General features: G+C 39.7%; 1 protein-coding gene across 1 annotated transcript in view; it reads right to left on the bottom strand.

Moving 5' to 3' along the window:
- LOC132829823 (receptor-type tyrosine-protein phosphatase U-like) overlaps nt 1–23,055 on the bottom strand; it is a 492,619-nt gene that overhangs the window by 179,974 nt on the left and 289,590 nt on the right. Inside the window, exons 12-13 of the mRNA XM_060847187.1 lie at nt 21,642–21,744; nt 19,745–20,018 (exon numbers count right to left, since the gene is read on the bottom strand). Of these exons, the coding sequence (XP_060703170.1) occupies nt 19,745–20,018; nt 21,642–21,744 (377 nt within the window). The remainder of the gene's footprint in view (nt 1–19,744; nt 20,019–21,641; nt 21,745–23,055) is intronic.

Below are 23,055 nucleotides of genomic sequence, written 5' to 3' on the forward strand. Positions count from 1 at the left end.
GCCAGTGGGGGTGGTGGAAGCAGTCACTTTAGCAATGTTTAAGACTTATCTTGGGAGATACATGAATGGGAGATGATCAATAAATAGCAGGTCTAAAAAAGGATTAGGAATTGTCGTATGCTTGATGCACTAAAGGGTCTTTTCCTGCATTGTATTGTTCCTTGTTCTTTAAAACAAGAAGCATGGTGAAAGCCAATTATGTTGAAGCCAAAGTCAGGACCCTGCAGACATCTTATCCTCAGAAAAACATTACATTTGAAATACTGTACCTTACACATGCATGATTATGAATTACTAGCTGACTTAATTTGCAAAATAAAATAAATGATTAAATATAAAAGAACCACTGTTTAGTTAGGTATATCAGGAAATTTCTTAGAGAATGCAACTTTAAAATATTGGTTAATTGAAATAGTGTATATTCCCAAAGACTGACATTCATAAACAAAATAATTTAAAAACAAATTTAAAGATGAATATAAAACATTATAAACATTATTATTGAAATAATGTTAAAATTTAATTTAAATGAAAACAGAAATTGCTGGAGAAACTCAGCACCTCATGAGGAAGAAACAGAAACCAGAAGAATTCTTGAAACATTCACTCTGCAATTTCTCCAGCAATTTCTGTTTTTGTTTCAGATTTCCAGCATCCACAGTCCTTTATACTGTATTCCTAAAATTTAATTGAGCTGAAGTTTTTAATTGACCAGACTCCATCTAGTGGTAGAATGTGCTCGGTGCGGGTGGAACTCCTGATGCAGACGTACTACCTCTGCCACTAATTGGAGACCAGGACGCCAATGCAAGTTTCAAACAGCAGCCTGGACAGAAACAGGAAAATGGAGGTGAAGAGGGACAAAAGGTTAAGGGAAGGAAAGCCAGGGGGTCTGAGTACTAGAAAAAGATCTTGAGAACAGGTAGGCAATGCTGAGATCTGCAGCATACAGCATTAAAATGAAACTCACTCCATAAAGCAAATATATTATCATTAATTTGTTTATGACATAAAAGCAGAACCATGGTAACTGAGTCTGTAGTGATTGTAATGAGGTAAGCCAGGTGGACCTCATAGAATAGGAGTTCCCTGATTGGAACTATTAACCTAGTCCAATCAGGAAGTCCTGGCTGACAGGTATAAACAGGAGTGCTACCGCAGTTAGGCGGTAGTGTGGGGGTTAATTAAGAAAAAAAAAAGAAAAAAAAAAGAAGAAAAAAAAAATAAAAAAAAAAATGTAACCAGGAGACAGGCCCGTGTGTTTGATGCCTTTAGGGAGAGGTGAGCACCAAAAGGAGTGGAGTGTTTTATTTCCCCCTCCAACTCTATTTTGATTTAGTCCCTGCCCTCCCCTTCACTGTTTGTTCACACAGCATTGCCCTTTGACATGAAGGACACTGCTTGTCACTGGCTACTCGGGTGTAAAAAAAAAAAAAGAAAAAGAAAAATATAAACAGGAGTGTCAAACGTTCACTTCACTCTGAGAGTCAGTGAGGGAACCGGATCAGTGTCAAGGACTCTCAACATGTGAATAAAATCTGACTTGGCCTCTGTGGAGTTATTTCAGAGTTGAATATGAATGGGGACTTACTGTAATGCAGGATGAAGAATCCTCATATGCAAATACTGAAATAAAATGCTTTGCATTTCTTATTTTATATTGTATTTATGGGAAATTTGCTAACAAAATGGCCTTATTATCCTTAGTATTTGCTACAACACAGTGGAGGTGGACTGAGCTCTTTTGTGGGCAATAATCGCCAACTAACTGCTTCAACAGACTCATGGGCAGCTAGATTAGTGATGACTACCTTCTATCACTACCATCTCCCCCTTCTAATGAAGGAATTATTGATCCATTGTTTCAATGAGTTCGACACTTTGGGTCATTTGAAGGTTAATAGTCACTTAATAATCAGTGGAGTGTGGTTAACTGCAGTAAAATTTTCACAAGAACTATGGATTTCAACTCTGCTCAAAAATATTTATCTTCTCCCACACAACAGTGGTAACAGGATGATTGAGTAAAAGTATAAAGTTTTGGGGTATTTTCTGAATGTGTGCCTTGTGACTGGGAGAAACGCGAAGTAACCATTTGGACCTATGTACTTCTTTGCTGTGTAGTACTTGCCATGGTATTTGCATTGACATTCAGAAATTGAACAAGAAGCAAAGTTTTCTTATAGAATTGGCAGATCAGGACACTCCAACCAGCGTGTCTCTATCCTTCTGTTTATTTCCCGTTTCCTTCTCTTTTTTTTCCCTTTTTTGGAACCTACGCATCCTTATGTAGAACCGGCTGGAGACATGGAGCAAAGTGAACAGGGACAGGTAACAGGCTGGAGGTTTGATCAGAACGAGGTGATTGTTGGACTGAGGACCAATGCAGGCCATCAGTGGCTTGGGAGCCCAGTCAGATGTTGTGTGGAAGCCCTTTGAGCTGATCTACTGCAGGCCTTTTATAGAAAGACCACAATGTTTATCTTTTAACTTTGTTTCTCATTTTTCTAAGTTATACGATGAATAACTGTAAGTAATGTAACATTTTTCCTTTGTTTTCCTTCATTTCTCTATTTTGTATCTAATTTCTCTATTTTGTTTCTATATGACAATAAGAGGATATTCTGTTCTATTCTATATAACAGCAAATGGAGGACACAAAATTCACAAATTGGCAAGTGGTAGAGCCTTCATTGCTCTTTTTCATTATTTTGATATATTATTTTTATTATTTATGATTTAGAGGTGTGAACTGAGAACTGTGAGCTGAAGATGAGGTTTGGACTCTGAGCAGCAACCGGTGTTAAAATTTTAAAAAGACTGGGGAGAAAAGTATATTTAAACAGATAGCAGACGTTGCTCATTAATGAGGTCAGTACTGGATACTGATTCCAGCAAGTCTGGGAAAAAACTTTGTGATCTAGCAGATAGCAGATGATGAATGATAACTGGGACCTCTTAGGGAGATGGTCAGTCTGACAGGGAGATGCTAGAGTTTTGAACTGCGTTTTTGCACTTTCTGAAAAAAGGAGCTTGGCTGTTGATGCAACAACATGAAGGTCTGAAGGCACCCTCCCTAACTTCCCATAATCAGCTACTGGAAGTTCAGCAAATAGCATCTAAGTTCTAAGTATCACTGACTTTCTCTGAGTGACTTGAAAAGATAGTTCTGATCAATGTCTTCAGAAAATCAATGAAGAAACAATCATAAAAGCTTATGGAATAATGCAGTATGAAAATCATGTAAGTAGTCTTGTCAGATCTGTTATTTTCTTCTATTTATTCCTTAATAGTGTTAGTTTGTTGTGAGCCTTTTGTGTTAATGGGATTGAAAGAAAATGTTATTAGTTTAAATCATATACATTAATTTAATTACATTGTTTAAGTTTCCTCGAATGTTACTTCAATATTAATAAATTGATAAGTCTTTTGTTTAAGCTGCAGTCTCAACATTTAGGACTGAAAAGCAAAGTGAGTTTGGGATTTATAGTAAGAATCAATCCCAAGAATGCTTTGGATCTAGCCAAGGGGTGTGTCAGGTGTGATTCAAAGTACCATTATACCATGATCTGTTCCAAATGGTATAACAGAAAGTTTGAAATTAAACATGAAAGAGATTTGGAGAAAGAAGATGGGCATTTGGATCAAAGAGGGCATGTTATTGGTTCAGTGCTGAAGGTATTTACGGCAAAGTCTTTCAATTGCACAGTATTAGACAGTGGTAGCACATCTATTGTGTGTGAAATAAATTAGCTAAAACTCTAATCTAAATAATAAAGTTTGGGAGAAAATTATGGAATTTGAGAATTTCATCAGTTTCAGATTTGGAGGCGATGACACACTGCACCCTTTGAAAAGAATGGTCGTTTCTTATAAAATAACCAAAATCCCATGGAACATGTCAAATTTTATTAGCATGTATGTCATGTCCAGCTAAATACCATTATTATCAAGAAGGCGAACAATGAAGGAGGAATAGATGAAACTGGATGGAAAAACGATAACATTATTATATTTAGAAAATCAATGCATTTTGCAATTTACACAATTTGGACATGCCTGTATTCCTTTAATGGAAAAGAGACTCCTTATTAATTAAATTTAAAGATATGCTATTGACACTGGGGATAGAAATGTAGAAGGCAAGTCAATTGTTAAAATTATACAGGCAATTTGCCAACTGTTCACATAAGGATAAAAATAATAGTAAATTATGCAGGAATAAGGTTTATGGAGTATGATTAGCTTATAGAGATAAATATATGTAAGTGATTTGAGAGAAATACCAAAGGATACTGTCATAACCTATGGAAGGTCTTCCCCCTTTAATGTAAAAGTATGGAATAAAAGGGAACAATTTTTTTTTATATTACATTTTGTTGATTTTGATGACCAGATTCTCATTCAAGTGTAATAAATAGAGAAATTAAGGTATCAGTCACTAAAGAAGTTTACAAGAATGATCCAGGAAATGAAGGGCTTTCATCTGTGGAGCAATTGAGGACTCTGGGTCTGTAATCAATAGAGTTTTGGAACATAAGAGGGGATCACATTGAAACTTACAGACAGTGAGGCATTGATAGAGTAGCTGTGGAGATGTTTCCACGAGTACAGCACAGCCTCAGAGCAAAAGGACAACCCTCTAGAACTAAGTTGTGGAGACCTTTCTAAAACCAGAGGGTGGTGAATCTATTGGGCGGAGCTGGGAAAATCAGGTTGGAATGGATCTTAAGAAAAGGAATTGTGGAATAAATAGGAGATTTTATTTTGGAACGCTTGTGGTAGAGTCCACGAGCTAGGAGTTGGTGATGTGTAATGAGGCAAACTAGATTAGGCAGCTTAAGTGATGGAAACTTTAGGCAGCAGTTACCTTAACCCTGAAAGAATTCACACTGTAGTTTGAGAGGGAGAAGCAGGAATCAGATCTAATAGTATTAAAATTGAAATTACAAAGACTGAAGAAAGAGCTTGCCAGTGTTGATTGGAAGGGGAGCCTCACAGGGAACACAGTGGAGCAGAAATGGAAGTAGTTCAGAAAGCACAGCAGACGAAGAAGAAGCTACCAGGGGGAGGAAGAGGAAACCATAGCTGACAAGGGAAGTCATAGAGTCACAGAGTCATAGAGCTGTATAGCATGGGAAACAGACATTTCAGTCCAACTCATCAGTGCTGACCAGATATCCTATATTAATTTAGTTCCATTTGTCAGCACTTGGTGCATATCCCTCTAAACCCTATTCATAGAGCCATCCAGTGCCTTAAAAAAGTTGTAATTGTACCTGTGTCCACCATTTCCTCTGGCAGCTCATTCCATATAAGCACCACCCTCTGCGTGAAATATTTGCCCATTAGATCCCTTTTAAACATTTCTCTTCTCACCCTAAAGCTATGCCCTCTAATATTGGACCTTTCCACCCTGGGGAAAAGACCTTTGCTGTTCACCCTATATATGTCTCTCAAGATTTTATAAACCTCTAATAAGGTCATCCCTTAGCCTCTGACCTGCAGGGAACATAGCCCCAGCCTATTCATCCTCTCCCTACAGTTCAAATCCACCAGTCCTGGAAACATCCTTGTAAATAATTTCTGAACCCTTTCAAGTTTCACAACATCTTTCCTAGAGCAGAATTGAATGCAATATTCTAAAGATGCCTGAATTAATGTCATGTACAGCTGCAACATGACCTCTTAAACTCTAGTACTCATTGCATTTACCAATAAAGGAAAGCATACCAAACTCTTTCTTCACTATCCTGTCTACCTGGGACTGCACTATCAATGAACTATGAACTTGCACACCAAGGTCTCATTGTTCAGCAAAACTCCCCAGGAGCTTACGATTAAGTGTATAAGTCCTACCCTGATTTGCCTTTCCAAAATGCGGCATCTCAAACTAATCTAAATTAATTTCATCTGCCACTCCTGGGCCCAATGGCCCATCAGCCCAACTGATCAATGTCCCATTTTACTCTAATCTTCACTGTACACTACACCTCTAATTTTGGTGTCATCTGCAAAATTACTAACCATACTTCCTAAGTTCACATCTATACCATTTACATTAATGACAGAAAGGACAGTGCTGTGATTGGCATGATGTCCACCAGAAGGACCTCACTGAATACGAGTTTCCTGATTGGGGCTGTTAACCCGGTCCAATCAAGGAGTCCTGGCTGACAGATATAAATAGGAATGTCAGGGGTTCTACATATTCTAAGAACTAGCTTTGTGCAAGCTGAGTCAGCTTCGTGAGCTCTGCATGTGTAAATAAAGGGTGACTTATTGATGGGACATCGGCCTTAATGAAGTTATTTCAGTGGCAACAAGAGAAAAACATGCCTGTGCAGAGGTTTGCTCGCAACAGTCATCTTCAAATTGGTATAAGAATTTCTGGCATCATGCTGCAACATGTGAAGCTTGACCCATTTGATCCTGCCTTTGAAGACTGGGCCCAGCATATGGAAAGGATGCATTTTCCAGGCAAAAGAAATTGGAGCAGACACAAAGCAACATGTAATTCTCCTGACAGCATATGGATCCATAGCATTTTTGGTTATTAGGAGCTTAACCTTCCCAGAAGGGACCAGATACTAAAACTTTTCAAGAGTTGACGGATTTAGCTAAAGAATATTATGACCCCAACTTCGTCTAATTTTGAGGTCCTATCGGTTCTACTCGACAGTTCAAGAACCAGCAGACTCCATATCAGGATTTTTCACAAGGTTAAGGCAAATAGTAGAGGCATGTGATTTTGGTTTAACCCTAAGAAAGATGATGAAAGATCATTTGATATGTAGGATTAACGATGTGACCATTCAAAAGTGCCTACTAGCTGAAGCTCAACTGGATTTCAAACAGGCACTACAACTGACTTGGTTGTTGGAAAATGCAGCAAGTGAAGCTTATGTGCCAATGGAAGTGGACACATTTGCCAGGCTGACTGAGCTTGGGGAACACCACATAGAGTCACAGAGGTGTACAGCACGAAAATAGACCCTTCTGTCCAAGTCATCCATGCTGACCAGATATCCCAACCTAATCTAGTCCCATTTGCCAGCACTTGGACCATATCCCTTACAAGGATGCACAGGTCAAAACACGTCATCCAGTTTGTTGATGATACAACTGTAGTGGGTCTCATCAGTAGGAACGATGAGTCAGCATACAGAGTGTAGGTGCAGCGTTAACAACTTGTCTCTGAGAGTGTACAAGATGAAAGAGATGGTTGTTCACTTCAGGAGGGCACCACTCTCAGCTGGACATCGACAGCTCCCCTGTGGAGATCATGAAGAGCACCAAATTTCTTGGCATACACCTGGTGGAGAATCTCACCTGGACCCTCAAAACCAGCTCCATAGCCAAGAAAGCCCAGCAGCATCTCTATTTTCTGTGCAGGCTGAGGAAATCCCACCTCCTACTAACCCCCCCCATTCTCATCACATTCTACAGAGGGATGATTGAGAGTACCCTGAGCTGCTGCTTCATTGCCTGGTTCAGGAATTGTACCGTCTTGGATCGTAAGACCCTACAACAGTTAGTGAGGACAGCTGACAAGATTATTCAGGTCTCTCTTCCCTCCATTACAAGACATTTATCCCACACACTGCATCCGAAAGGCTTAAAGCATTGTGGAAGACCCCACACACCCCTCACTCAAACTCTTCTACCGTCTGCCATCTGGCAGAAGATACCAGAGCATTCGGGCTCTCATGGCCAGACTGTGTAACAGTTTCTTCCCCAAGGCATCAGGCTCCTTAACACAGTGTAATCAGATTCTTTTCCATCTGAAATTCTTTCATATTGCTGTTAGAAAAATGTCTATTATTCATCATTCTTCTGTTACATTATAACTCGTGTGTTTTGCACTTATGCACTTATGCCATGTACGGTTACGTATTTGTGCTGTCCATGTAGCACCCTCAGTACTGGAGGAATGCTCTCATTTTTAACGTATCAGTTGTATATCATAGAATGATAAATAAAAAGCTACTCTAGTCTTCTCCACCACTGGGCTATTGCCTCCCTAAAAGGTGTGAATGAGAAATGATTGATGATAATGCAATGTTAACACAATAACTGGAGAATAAAGAAATACCACATTGATAGGGGGGAACAGCAGTCAGTTTTCTGGCTATTTTACAAAGAAGCAAGTACGGTTTAAGAAACTGTCGGACATACTGGGAAGAAAGGATGCTTGGAACTTTAAACATCATTTGATGTGGTCTGAAGGAATGCCTGAGATTTGATGGAACTGGTGTAAGGATTAATTGAACTGCGAATAGTTTATATAAATCAGAGAAACTTGTAGCGAGTGTGGTTAACTGAAATAAGGCTCAAAACTGAAATAAAGCTTTATTTTTGAGTGTATAACACTACTTACTTATCAATGAGATTAGTGGAAATTCTATGTTAATAACTATGATAAATTACTTTAAGTTAATAACACCACTTACCGTTGACATTTCACAATTCAAGAAATACTTACAAGAAGCACTGAAATACTATCGAGTCATATAGATGTACAGCACTGAAACAGACCCTTCTGTCAAACTTGTCCATGCTGACCAGACATCCTAAAATCAATCTAATCCCATTTGCCAGAAATCGGCTTATTAACCTCTAAACATTTCCTGTTCATATACTCATTCATAAGTCTTTTAAATGTTGCAATTATACAGTCTCAACCAAATATTTCTTGAGAATATTTCATTTACTTGTGATAAGACCTAGACAAAGTCCTTATGACATGGTCAATCCAAGCATTAAGAAAATTAAAGCACTAATGTTTTCTGCCAGGAATTCCACTTGGCACTTCAACTCTTACCCTTTATTGACATACAGGAGAATCAGGATAAACACTGCCAGGCTTCCAGCACAGATGCTCAAGATCAAACGCAATAGATGAGAATGTTGTACATCCTCTTGGCTTCCTTTGTAAGCAGCTGTTAACAGATTAGGAAAGGAACAAAGAAAAGACTGTAATGTAGAATTATCTTCACTGAAGATCAAACCAAATGTGCATGGACTGGGTTTTATTCAGTTTTCTATACAATACAGTGTGAAGTAGAACCCACCTTAGATCAAAGCTGGCTGAAACACAAGTTGGCACTGAAAATGTTTCATTTACTCCAATAGCCCTTTTCCAGCATTACGTTTGTTAGGAATGCACTACAAGAGGTTAGTATTCATTGTCTGGACAATCAAACTTGTTATAAAAAGCAATGGGATCGTATTAATGGGCAATTAAGTTTGAAAGAAATAAGAGTTTTTACTACTCTTACTTTTTTGATCTATTACTTCATGTCATCATCTGGAAATAATTCAGTGCACGAAACCTATGATTGTATTTGATAAATAAACCTGGCTATTCAGTCTATATTGTTGTATTGCCAAAGATGTGTAAGGATAAGACTTTTCCTTATCTGGTCTGCCTTGGTGTTGATTTTGACCCAAGCTCGGTGGACAAGGTCATTGGCATAGTGAAAGGTAATTATGTTGGAGTGGAACATGTTGTTTTCTGGGCATTTGCAGTAAATATTAAATATCCTGCAATATGATTTTCCTACACAGTGTAGACAACAGTTCCTCCAATTTTAATGTGTAATCCATACATTGTAATGTGCACCCATACATTAGTTTCTGATTTAGAAGCAGACAGGCTGAATACCAAACTAGAGCTGAACCTGAAATTCTTGCCTCAAACATTTATTGGAACATGAGATATTAAAAGTGATGACAAACCATTTGTCCTGTCAGTTTTATACTGCAATTCATTAAGATTGTGGTTAATCTTTGCCTCCAATTTATATTGAGCTGAAAAATGTGTTGCGAGAAAAGCGCAGCAGGTCAGGCAGCATCCAAGGAGCAGGAGAATCGACGTTTTGGGCATAAGCCCTTCTTCAGGCTTATGCCCGAAACATCGATTCTCCTGCTCCTTGGATGCTGCCTGACCTGCTGCGCTTTTCCAGCAACACATTTTTCAGTTCTGATCTCCAGCATCTGCAGTCCTCACTTTCTCCTCCAATTTATATTCCCATTCACCAGTGACACATTTGCTTTGTTGATGCTTTTACAATGCAAATTACAAACAAAAAGCTAACTTTTCTCCTTTGTTATCATTACTTTAGAGACATTCAAAGATAAGACAGGAACACAATTACTATGCAACACATATGTCTGATCCTTCCTCCATCCCATCTATTTTTCTCTTCGAATCCATGCTGTGCTATTAGATTTTCATGTAAAAAATGAGGTCTGCAGATGCTGGAGATCACAGCTGAAAATGTGTTGCTGGTCAAAGCACAGCAGGCCAGGCAGCATCTCAGGAATAGACGTGATCGACGATGCCCTCCACCGCATCTCCTCCACTTCCCGCTCCTCCGCCCTTGAGCCCCGCTCCTCCAACCGCCCCCCAGACGTGATCGACGATGCCCTCCACCGCATCTCCTCCACTTCCCGCTCCTCCGCCCTTGAGCCCCGTTCCTCCAACCGCCACCAAGACAGAACCCCACTGGTTCTCACCTACCACCCCACCAACCTCCGCATACAACGTATCATCCGCCGTCATTTCCGCCACCTCCAAACGGACCCCACCACCAAGGATATATTTCCCTCCCCTCCCCTATCAGCGTTCCGCAAGGACCACTCCCTTCGTGACTCCCTCGTCAGATCCACACCCCCCACCAACCCAACCTCCACCCCCGGCACCTTCCCCTGCAACCGCAGGAAATGTAAAACTTGCGCCCACACCTCCACACTCACTTCCCTCCAAGGCCCCAAGGGATCCTTCCATATCCGCCACAAGTTCACCTGTACCTCCACACACATCATCTATTGCATCCGCTGCACCCGATGTGGCCTCCTCTATATTGGTGAGACAGGCCGCTTACTTGCGGAACCCTTCAGAGAACACCTCAGGGACGCCCGGACCAACCAACCCAACCACCCCGTGGCTCAACACTTTAACTCTCCCTCCCACTCCACCGAGGACATGCAGGTCCTTGGACTCCTCCACCGGCAGAACACAACAACACGACGGCTGGAGGAGGAGCGCCTCATCTTCCGCCTGGGAACCCTCCAACCACAAGGTATGAATTCAGATTTCTCCAGTTTCCTCATTTCCCCTCCCCCCACCTTGCCTCAGTCGGTTCCCTCAACTCAGCACCGCCCTCCTAACCTGCAATCTTCTTCCTGACCTCTCCGCCCCCACCCCACTCCGGCCTATCACCCTCACCTTGACCTCCTTCCACCTATCCCACCTCCATCGCCCCTCCCCCAAGTCCCTCCTCCCTACCCTTTATCTTAGCCTGCTTGGCTACTCTCTCTCATTCCTGATGAAGGGCTTATGCTCGAAACGTCGAATTCTCTATTCCTGAGATGCTGCCTGGCCTGCTGTGCTTTGACCAGCAACACATTTTCAGCTATTAGATTTTCATCTCCATCTGCAGGAGTGCTCCCATTCAAAGCAAAGATCTTTCCCATATCAGCTTACCATGGTGTTCCATTTAGAACACTCTTTCATTCAGTAATTTTAACTTGGAATAAGGAAATAAAGGCTAAAATCAATCAGAACGCCAAAGCCTGAAAATCATCTACAACAAATAGAAAGTATATTTGCCTCCAACATGTAAAAATAAGCATGCTGCTTGAGGGGCATTGACAATAATTATCTGAAAAAGGGAGGAAATAATTAAATTTCTTCCTTTTAGTGCACTCATTTTTATTTAAAGAAGTCTCATATTTCACTAAAATGAACTCATTTAAAAAGAAAAAACTTGGCAAATAAAACATTGGAAACATGCTTGTTAAATCTATCTAATCACATTCAAATTATGTCATAAAATGTCAGAATCAATAATGAGTTTAACATATAAGTATTTTTACACGGTTGGGTGTCGGGTGGAAAGACAAAGAGAACAAAAAGGACAATGGGAAACACAATTGCTCCAGATTGTGTCATTCATGTAATATGGCTTATTATTTAATCAACCTGTTTGTATTAGGGTTTATTACCCAATAGGAAAGCTGGAATGCCCTTTTACTATTTGAAGATAATATTACTTTAATACAATAAAACAAATGAAATGCTAATGTAATGTTCAGATAAAAACTGACAAATAACAAAACATTGGAACATGAGACAATGCCATAGGAAAAAAATTACCTTTTTCAGCAATTAATATACAGTTTATCTTTTTTTCCTGCATGTAATGCATTAAAAACAAACAAAAAAAAATCAGTAATCATTTCATTTTAGATTTATAACAAAAACAAGCGAAGAACAACTTATTTAAGCATGGCTGATCTGATCGTGGCCACAACTCCTCTTTCCTGCCCATTCGCTATAATCTTTTCACTCATTACTAATTAAAAATCTATCTCCTCCTTGCTAATTACAATACATGTAAAATATACTTTGTAACAGTCTAATACATTTACGCAATTTAATTTGAGACAACAACAAACATATTCAGGATTGAGCAAACTATTATGTTCTGGTGAGTAGAATACAAAGTAAATAATGACCTGGATATTCAAAATTCAGAAATGATGTGAACATATTTAAAAACATTAATATCTTTAATTTTACTGTAGCCAAACACTGTAATTTGAAATCATAGTTTGACTTAGCAAAGTACAGCTATTGAACATGTTTCTCTTTCCTCACATTAACCACTGTTTAATTATAGTTATTTCCATATGGATTCTTCTTCAGTAAATCACTCAAAGCTAGAAGGATGCTTGCAATGAGGTAAAGCTTGAACCAAAAACCTGTGTGTATAGTCCTTGAACATGGAGAGGCAGTTGCACTGCAGAAACTATATGTTAGTGGCCAAACAAGAAACTGCAATAGGTGGAGTAGATGATGTATACATTGTAAATCAACCAGTTTAGGCACATTATAAATGCACTTTGTTAGCTTTAAGACCCACAGTGGAACGTGAACTGTGAGCCTCTGACTTGGAAACAGGGGAGTTACTTACAGAGCCACAATGATGGGGATTAAGACAATAAGAAATAGGAACAGGAATAGATTGTCCAGCCCCTTGAGCTTTTCTGCCATTTAACTGGATGATGGCTGATACGACATTCCTCTGACCTAATTTCCTGTATTTTGTCTGGAACCCTTGATTCCCCTACTGATGAAAAATCTGTCTATCCCAGCCTTAAATATGCACAGGGATTCTGTCCCACAGATCCTCCGGGTGCTCTGATTTCCTCCCACAATCCAAAGATGTGCAGGTCAGGTGAATTGGCCATGCCAAATTGCCCCTAGTGTTAGGTAAGGGACAAATGTAGGGATATGGGTGGGTTTCGCTTCGGCGGGTCGGTGTGGACTTGTTGGGCCGAAGGGCCTGTTTCCACACTGTAAGTAATCTAATCTAATCTAATCTATGTGGCAAGGTGTTCCAAAGACTCACAACCCTATAAGAGAAGAGATTTCTCCTTATTTTCAGTCTTAAATTGAAACCCCTTTATTCTGAAACAATGGCCCTCTGGTCCTAGCCATCTAAGTAACATCCTGTTTTTGTGTTTCTCTTTCTAAAATGAACAATTTCACAATTCCCACATTGTATTCTATTTGCCAACTTTTTGCTGACTTACTTGCTCACTCTGTCTCTGTAACCTGTTTGTTTCCCTTTCACAACCTGCCTTTCCACCTATTTTTGTGCTGTTTGCAAATTTGGTTGCAGGACATTCGCTTCCTTCCTCCAAGTGATTAATATATACTGTAAACATTTGCAGTTCCAGCACTGATCCCTATGGTCACAGGTTGCCAACCTGAAAAAAAGAATCCCTAATGTTGGAGATTGGACAGTGTCAAAATTTGAATGCACAGCCTGCCTGTGTGGAAAACAAAAAGTAAGAAAGATTGTCACAGCGTGATAAATGTAACTAGTACAGGACAGGGTGGTCAGATCAGTGACTGGCAGCTGAGACAGAGCATGCTGATCGCCACCACTGTTTTAGCCTAATCCTTGCACAAGTCCATATAAACAATTCACTTGCATTGTAAATATTTTTGATAAGTTTATGAAGTACTGGCTATTATTTTTGAGGCATACTTTGTCTTAATAAAAATAAAATTGGACATATCCTGTTGCTAGGACTGCCTTGGTCCTGTCTTGGTACCTTTGGTGATATCCAGAGTAAGCCTGATGGATTAGGCAAAGCAGCAATAAAGGCTTAAACTGGCAACAGAGACAATGGATACACTGGTAACAATCTTCCAATAATCCTTAGATTCTGGCTAGGTCCCAGTTGAAAAACTGCCAACTCCTAATACAAAAAGGGAGAGAGATAAAAACAGGTAACTATGGGCTAGTCAAATTGAAAATATTATTGGAAAACTTTTAGAGTCTATTGTAAAGGATGTAATATTTGAGCATTTAGAAATACAAGGTATAATCCAGCAGTCATCTAGCTTCTTGAAGAGGAATATATGCCTGACAAGTTTATTAGAATTATTTGAAGAGGTAACAAGCAAGATGAATACAGGGGAATTAATAGCTGTAATATTTGGATTTCCAAAATGCATTTGATTGGGTACCCTACATAAAGCTATTTGAAAATCTATGAGTCTGTGGATTTATGGGTAGAATTTAGAATGGATAGAGAATGGGCAAATTAATAGAAAGAATTAGGTGGCATTTTCCACAAAAATCAATACTGGGATCACAATTATTTACAATATATGTTAATGACATGGATAAGGGATGTGATTGTCAAATTTGTGGAAGACACAGAAATAAGTGGGAAGGCAAGTGGTGAGAATACACAACCAGCCAGAAAGAAGTCATGGATGAGTTAAGTAAGTGGGCAAAAATTCAGTATTTCGAATATAATATGGGAAAATATAAAGATATTCATTTTGGCAGAAAGAAGAGGGACCAAAAATTATTTAAGTGGGAAAAAGTGACTACAGACATGGCACACAAGGATTTGGGGATTCTCATTCATAAATCACAAAATCTAGCATCAGGTTCAGCCGGTAATAAGGAAGGCAAGTGAAATGTTAGCCTTTTATTTCTGAGGAAATGTGATATAAAAGCAGTGAAGTCTTTCTAAAATTATATAATACACTGTTCAGATCACAGCTAAAATACAGTTTTGATATTCTAAAATAAGGAACGATATTGGAAGCAATCCAAAGAAGACTAGATTAATCCCCGACATGGAGAAATTTTCTTATGAGGTAAGGTTGAGTGGGTTGAATTCACTGAAGTTTAGAAAAATTCTATGATTCAATGAAGGAGACCTTACAGAAACGTAAAAATCTTTAGGGGCTTGATAATGTATTTGCTAAAAGGTTGTTTACCTACATGAGGCAGTCTCAGATCAGAGGACAGAATCTCAGAGAAAAGGGTCATCCATCTACGACACTGGTGAGGAGGAATTTCTTCTGAAGATAGTGAATCTGCAGAATTATCACTACAAGAGTTTGTACACTTGTATAATTAAGAATATTTGAGGTTGAGGTAGACAGATTTTAAATTAGTAAGAGATTCAAGGATTACAGGGGAACAGGCAATCAACTGGGGTTGATGATTATCAGATCAACTATGATATCATTGAATAGTGGTGCAGATTTGATGGGCTTAATGGTCTGTAATTCTTATTCACAATATATTTTAACGATTTAGATGAGGGAATCAAGTAGAATCTCAAAATTTGCAGATGACACAAAACTGGGTGGAAGGTCAGCTGTGAGGAAGATATAGAGGTATTGCCCTGTGTTTTGGACAGGCTGAGTAAACAGGCAAATGCATAGCAGATTCAGTATAACGTGGATAAATATGAGGTTATCCACTTTGGTAGCAAAAGTGGAAAGATTATTATTTGAATGACTATAAATTGAGAGAGGTGATGTTCAATGAGACCTGCTGTCCTCATGCACCGGTTGCTGACAATAAGTGCATAGGTACAGCAGGCATAAAGTTAAATTGTATGCTGGTCTTCATACTGAGAGAATTGAAATACAGGAACAAGGATGTCTTGCTGGAATTATGTGTAGCATTGGTGAGACTACACTGGAATATTGCATGTAGTTTTAGTCTCCTTGTCTGAGGAAGGATGTTCTTGCTATAAAGGATTCATCAGAGAAACCCTACAGTGTGGAAACAGGCCATTCGGTCCAACAAGTCCACACCGATCCTTCAAAGGGTAACCTTCCCACACACATTTGCCTACCCTATTACTCTACATTTCCCATGACTAATCGACTTAACCTAAATATCCCTGAACACTATGGGCAATTTAACATGGCCAAATCACCTAACCTGCACATCTTCTGTCCGTGGGAGGAAACCTGAGCACCAGGAGGAAACCCATGCAGACACGGGGGAAACGCGCAAACTCCACACAGACAGTTGCCCGAGGCTGTAATTGAACTTGGGTCCCTGCGCTGTGAGGCAGCAGTGCTAACCACTGTGCCACCGTGCCGCAGCATAAGTTTATTAAATTGATTCTTGGAATGTCAGGACAAATATATGAGGAGAGATTCAGTTGATGGGGATTATATTCACTGGAGTTTAAAAAAATGAGGGGTGGAGCACAAAGAAACCTATACAATTCTAACAGGTTAGATCCTGGAGGGATGTTCCCAAAGGTGAGGAAGTTCAAAACCAGGGGATAAAAGCAAATTACTGTGGATGCTGGAATCTGAAACCAAAAGAGACAATGCTGGAAAATCTCAGCAGGTGTGGCAGCATCTGTAAGGAGAGAAAGGAGCTGACGTTTTGAATCTAACTGACCCTTTGCTCTCCTTACAGATGCTGCCAGACCTGCTGGGATTTTCCAGCATTTTCTCTTTTGGTTTCAAAACCAGGGGTACAGTTTAAGTTTAAGGGGTAAACCTTTTAGAACTGAGGAGGAATTTCTTCATCCAGAATTGGTGAGGCCAAAACATTATGTGTTTTCAAGAAGGAGGCTCTTGTGGCTGAAGGGGTCAATGGATATTGGGGAAGGCAGGATTAGAATATTGAGCTCAATGGTTAGCCATAATCATATTGAATGGCACAGCAAGCTCAAGGGGCCATAATGCCTGCATTTGCTCTTATCTTCAATGTTTCTTTGCTTCAATGTTTCTACCATTATTCCTCGGTCTTTAGGCCACAATTTATTAATTCCAGTTCAAGTGCTGAATCATGTTATGTGACAGCATAGGCCCTTGGGAACCGAGATCTGATTTTATTTCAAAGCCAAATACTGTGAATGGTGGAAATCTAAAACGACCACAAAGAATGCTGAGGAAACTCTGTTTCTTTCTCTACAAATGCTCCTGGGTCCTCTAGCAATCATGGTTTTTGTTCTGATTTTTATTTATCTTCAAAGTTTGTGAGAAGATTTGTAGCTCGGGTGCTCGTTGTTGTGGTTCTGTTCGCCGAGCTGGGAGTTTTTCTTGCAAACGTTTCGTCCCCTGTCTAGGTGACATCTTCAGTGCTTGGGAGCCTCCTGTGAAGCGCTTCTGTGCTGATTCCTCCGGCATTTATATTGGATTGAATCTGCCGCTTCCGGTTGTCAGTAGTTGTCCGCTGCAGTGGCCGGTATATAGGGTCTATGTCGATGTGTCTGTTGATCAAGTTCGTGGATGAGTGCCATGCTTCTAGGAATTCCCTGGCTGTTCTCTGTTTGGCCTGTCCTATAATGGTGGTGTTGTCCCAATCGAATTCATGTTGTTTGTCATCTGAGTGTATGGCTACTAGGGATAGCTGGTCGTGTCGTTTCGTGGCCAGTTGGTGTTCATGGATGCGGGTTGTTAGCTGTCTTCCTGTTTGTCCTATGTAGTGTTTTGTGCAGTCCTTGCATGGGATTTTGTAAATCACGTTGGTTTTGCTCATGCTGGGAATTGGGTCCTTTGTCCTGGTGAGTTGTTGTCTGAGAGTGGCTGTTGGTTTGTGTGCTGTTTTGAGTCCTAGTGGTCGCAGCAGTCTGGCTATCAGTTCAGAAATGCTCCTGATGTATGGGAGTGTGGCCAGTCCTTTGGGTTGTGGCATGTCCTCATTTTGTTGTCTTCCCCTGAGGCATCTGTTAATGAAATTGCGTGGGTATCCATTTTTGTTGAATACCTTGTATACTTCGAAGTTGCATCAGGACATTATTCAAAAGGGCCACAACACACTGCAGCACACCTGAACTACAAAAAGAGGAAGAAGAACACCTATACAAGGTGTCATGGCAGAAGTTTCACAGGATACAGTCCTAGGTCCAATCAACTTCAGTGACTTAATATTAACCTTCTTTTCATTGTAGGGTCAGAAGTAAGCTTGCTGCTGGTGTTTTGTTCTTTTTTTTTATTCACTCAAGTATAAAGAATGGACTAGTCAAAATTCTCAGGGGAAAATTGGAGGTGGAAAGTTACTTGGTCATAGCAGCCAGATTTTTTTATCCATCAATTTAGATGGGAGAAAATTGTGCAGGCCCTTTTTTTAAAATCAAAATATAATTCACCACGCTCTATTCTCCTCACACCACGGGAATCTTTTTACATAGAAGAATGTTCAGAGGAAATGTTACCCATGCTTCCCCTAAAAAAGGTCCCCTCCAGTCTTCTGTTGTTGGCAGAGTGCCATAGGTGTCAGAACCCCTGTAGCACTTTGGCTGACCGGTTTTTATTTGCAACAACATAATAGGAGCAACAGTAGGTCATAGAGTCATAGTCATACAGCACGGAAACAGACCTTTCAATCCAACCAAACCATGCTGAATATAATTCCAAACTAAACTAGTCCTACCTGCCTGCTCCTGGCCCATATCCATCCAAACCTTTCCTATTCATGTACCTATCCAAATGTCTCTTATAAGTTGTAAGTATACCCACACCCACGATTTCCTCAGGAAGTTCATTCCACATGTGAACCACCCTCTGTGTAAAAACATTTGCTTCTCGTGTTTTGTTTTAAATCTCTCTTGTCTCACCTTAAAAATATACTTCCAAGTTTGGAAAAACCCCAACCGAGGGAAAAGACAATTACCATTAACTCTATCTATACCTCTCATTATTTCATAAACTATCAGGTCACCTCTCAACCTCCTATGCTCCAGTTAAAACAAAAGTCCCAGCCTATCAATCCTTTCTTTATAACTCAAATCCTCCGTGTCCTGGCAACATCCTGATAAATCTCTTCTGAACCCTTTCTACCTTTTAATAATATCCTTCCGATAATTGGGCGACCAAAACCATACACACTACTCCAGAAGAGGCCTTAAGAGATCATTTAGATCTTTGGGATTTCTCCACCACTTAATAAGATCATGACTGATGTTCTAACAACTCCACTTCTCCACAAGTCAACACACCCTTACATCATGGCTCGGTGTGAAATTGGGGAGGATTCGCGGTTAATCAGTGCTGAATTTAATCCTATCTAAACCAACAACCATAAATGTGAAATTTTCCTGAGACATTGAATCATGAGGAGAACCTGATTGCTAGCTCATTGTTAGGTAGCCCCAGCACCAACTCCATTATCCAATACAGCATCCTATTGTGGTAATGCAATGTTGCTTTGGCTGAGGTTAGCTAACAGGAAAATTTCACATCTAAGGTTGTTGATTGAGATAGGATGAAACAAAGAAGATCAAGAGGTACTGGAAAGGCAATGTCAAGAGTAAACCTGTCATAAAACAGGATACAGATTCACCTGGTTCAGAACTATAAAAATATGAATTAAATTCACTCTGCTCCATCATTGCTGCTGATAGTTGGAAATTGAACAGTTAGTTGTAATCATTGTATACTTACCCCTTTGAAATTGCTCATAGCTTGAAAGTAGATGCTATAGTTCTTCTTAGATTCCAGCGGTACATTCCAATAGCCATTGTAAGTGCCATTATCTCCAACGGTGAAAGGCTTTGGTCCTGGAAGGCTGCTGGGTGTGAGCTCAGCACTGTAATAGTATGGCAAGTCTTCAGTTGCAGCCTTTTCCCATTTAATGGGCAAAGGAAAGCACTCCTGTGCTCTGGGTTCTTGCTTCACTTTATGTAGATTGTTCTGTTTCACAATGATGTGGTAAACACTTTCAACACAATGCCCAAAAGAAATTTATAATTAATAAAGTTATATGCGGAGCTTTTTGGAAACATTTAGAATAAAAATACAACAGCATCCATTTCTAAAATGTTAAATGGATAAAGTCAGAAATCACACAGCCCAAGGTTATAGTCCAACAGTCATGATTTGGAGATGCCGGTGTACAAAGTTAAAAATCACACAACACCAGGTTATAGTCCAACAGGTTTAATTGGAAGCACACTAGCTTTTGGAGCGACGCTCCTTCATCAGGTGATAGTGGAGGGCTCGATCGTAACACAGAATTTATAGCAAAAAAATTTCTGTGTTACAATTGAGCCCTCTACTATTAGCTGATGAAGGACCGTCGCTTGGAAAGCTAGTGTGCTTCCAATCAAACCTGTTGGACTATAACCTGGTGTTGTGTGATTTTTAACATAGTCCAACAGGTTTATTTGAAATCACAAGCTTTCGGAACGTGAAAGTTACCTGATGAAGGGGCTATGCTCTGAAAGCTTGTGATTTCAAATACACTTGTTAGACTATCACCTGGTGTCATGTGACTCCTGACTCAGCCCATCCCAGTCCAACACCGGTACCTCCACATCATGGTTAAATGGATGGACTAGAAAAGCTGTCTTTGAGACAGAGAAGATTAAGGAGAGATGTGATGGAGATCTTCCAAATTATGAAGGGTCTAATAGAGTAAAAGAAATACTGTTACATACAACAGAAGGATCAGTAGTCAGAGGATACAGATTTAAAGTAATTTGCAATTGTGGTAACATGAGAAAACATTTTAAGGAGCGAAGTGACCTGGAATGCACTGTCTGAAAGCTGGAAGGGGCAGGTGAAAATATGTTTCACCTAAGTACTGATGGCACTTCATCTCTTTTCTGAAGTGTAACTTTGTGGGAGGCAGTGAATAACATGGCTAACTTCTAAGAAGAATACCTGAAAGGGATCATTACCCATGTCAAGTCTCACATTAAAATAAATAGGAAACTTCATTATAAGAAAATCTTATAACTTAATAACTCTGAAAAAACTCATTGTGCTCAAGAATATATTGCAATTTGTTGATTTTCCTTAGAAATTCTGATGCAGAACTGTCATTATAATTCCTCCTGTCCTATTACCTCTTTTAGGGCTATGTGAAAATAAATTGATTGACATGTGAAGCAGTGGCATTGATGGATACAAGAAAAACTATAGAAGGGACTTTGTGGAATGGCTATGTTCCAATTAAAATCAAATTTTAGAAATGTATTTTTGAATGTTTAGAATGTTGCTACTGAAAATATCCAAATTTCCAAAACCAACCCTCTCCCATATACATCCCCTTCATGTGTGTTCACATTTATCTGTGTTTGTAAAAATGGCAACTGTGGCTAGCACTGTCTTGCTGAATTGATGTGTGATTTTGCATGTTATGTAAATTTCAATATTATTTCTATACTTTCTCCCTCAGTGATTTTACTGAAGCCTCCCTATGACAAATCAAAGATTTAAGATATCGCGCTTCCCCACTGTTCATCGATATTTTGTGATAATAATCTGCATGGAATATATGTGGCATGACTGATGGCTGCACACTTTCCACAGTTACATTGTCAGCAGCAAGTCTCACCTGATTGGAGCACCACGGCCTCGTGCTGGCTTTAGCTGGACAGTAATGGTGGTATTCGTTACCTCTAGTGGAGAAGGCATGCTACCATACACAAAGAGAGGAGCTGCGGGAGGGACAAATTTCAGAAATGTGATCAACCATTTTAAATTAAGACAATTCTCTGATCCAAAGACGTCTAGAAGCAGTCTAGGTTCACACATCTTGACATATTGCTGACTGATTCTGCCAATGCTTTCACGGAAATGATAGCGTAAGGACAGCACAGGTAATGACTGCTTTTGGAAAGTAAGGTAAACATGGAGGAGGCTGGAAGAACACAGCAAGCCAGGCAGCATCAAGAGGTGCAGAAGTCGATACTTCGGGTGTAACCCTTCATCAGGACTTATGGACCTCCTGATGCTGCCTGGCTTGCTGTGTTCTTCCAAACTCCTGTCTGTCTACTTTGGATTCCAGCATCTGCATGGAAGGATAATCATCATGTTAATGGACTAATAATGTAGAAGGCTCAGCCAATAATCTAAGAGAACTCAAAATCTCACCATAAAAGCAAAGGCACTTAAATCTAGTTTAATGTATTTGGCACAAAAAAATTGCAAAAAATAGTTAACATTGATTATCTTAAAAGTCCATCTGGCTCACTTGTAGGCAAGATAGCTGCTGTCCTTACCAGGTCTGGTCTATATGTTACTCCAGTCCTAGAACTTGTAGTTGATTTTTAACTTGCCTGTTATGTCCAAGCAAACCACTCATTTGTTTCAAAGTGGCAACTCCCCACCATCTCTTCAAAGGCAATTAAGGATGGCTTGTGTTCTGGCCTTTACATATTCAAGGGCAATCCTAGGTTAGGTCGTTATTCGTTGGAGTTTAGAATAATTATATATTGAAATATATAAAATTTTGGAAGGACAGAACAGAGTAGCTGTTTTTATTTGTGGCAGAATGTTGAATGGGGAACATTACAGAATAAGGGACACTCTTTTAAGCTGAGAAGTGAAAGAATTTCTTTTCCCAAAGGGCAGAGAATGTCTGGAAAATGCTGTCCCAGAGAGTTGTGGAGGTTAGATCACTGAAAATACTTAGAGATAGTGGATAGATTTTTGAAATGTTGATCAGTTGAGATCTGGGCAGCATTGAGGGGCTGAATGGCCCACTTAGAAACATGGGAATCAGGAGTGGGAGTGGACAATTCAGCCCTTCAAGCACATTGTCATTTAACATGATATTGTTTGATCTTATCATGGCCTCAAATCCACTCTCCTGCCTGCTCCCCACAGCCCTCTATTCTGCTTTTTTATCAGAATGGTTTTTATTTCTTGAATCTGTTGATTGATTCTGCCCCCACTGCACTTTAGGGCAATGAGTTCTACAGATTCACAACCATCTTGAGAGAAGTAGTTTCTCCTCATCTCAGAAC

Source organism: Hemiscyllium ocellatum, chromosome 30 (assembly GCF_020745735.1).
Source record: "Hemiscyllium ocellatum isolate sHemOce1 chromosome 30, sHemOce1.pat.X.cur, whole genome shotgun sequence".
Lineage (NCBI taxonomy): Eukaryota > Metazoa > Chordata > Chondrichthyes > Orectolobiformes > Hemiscylliidae > Hemiscyllium > Hemiscyllium ocellatum.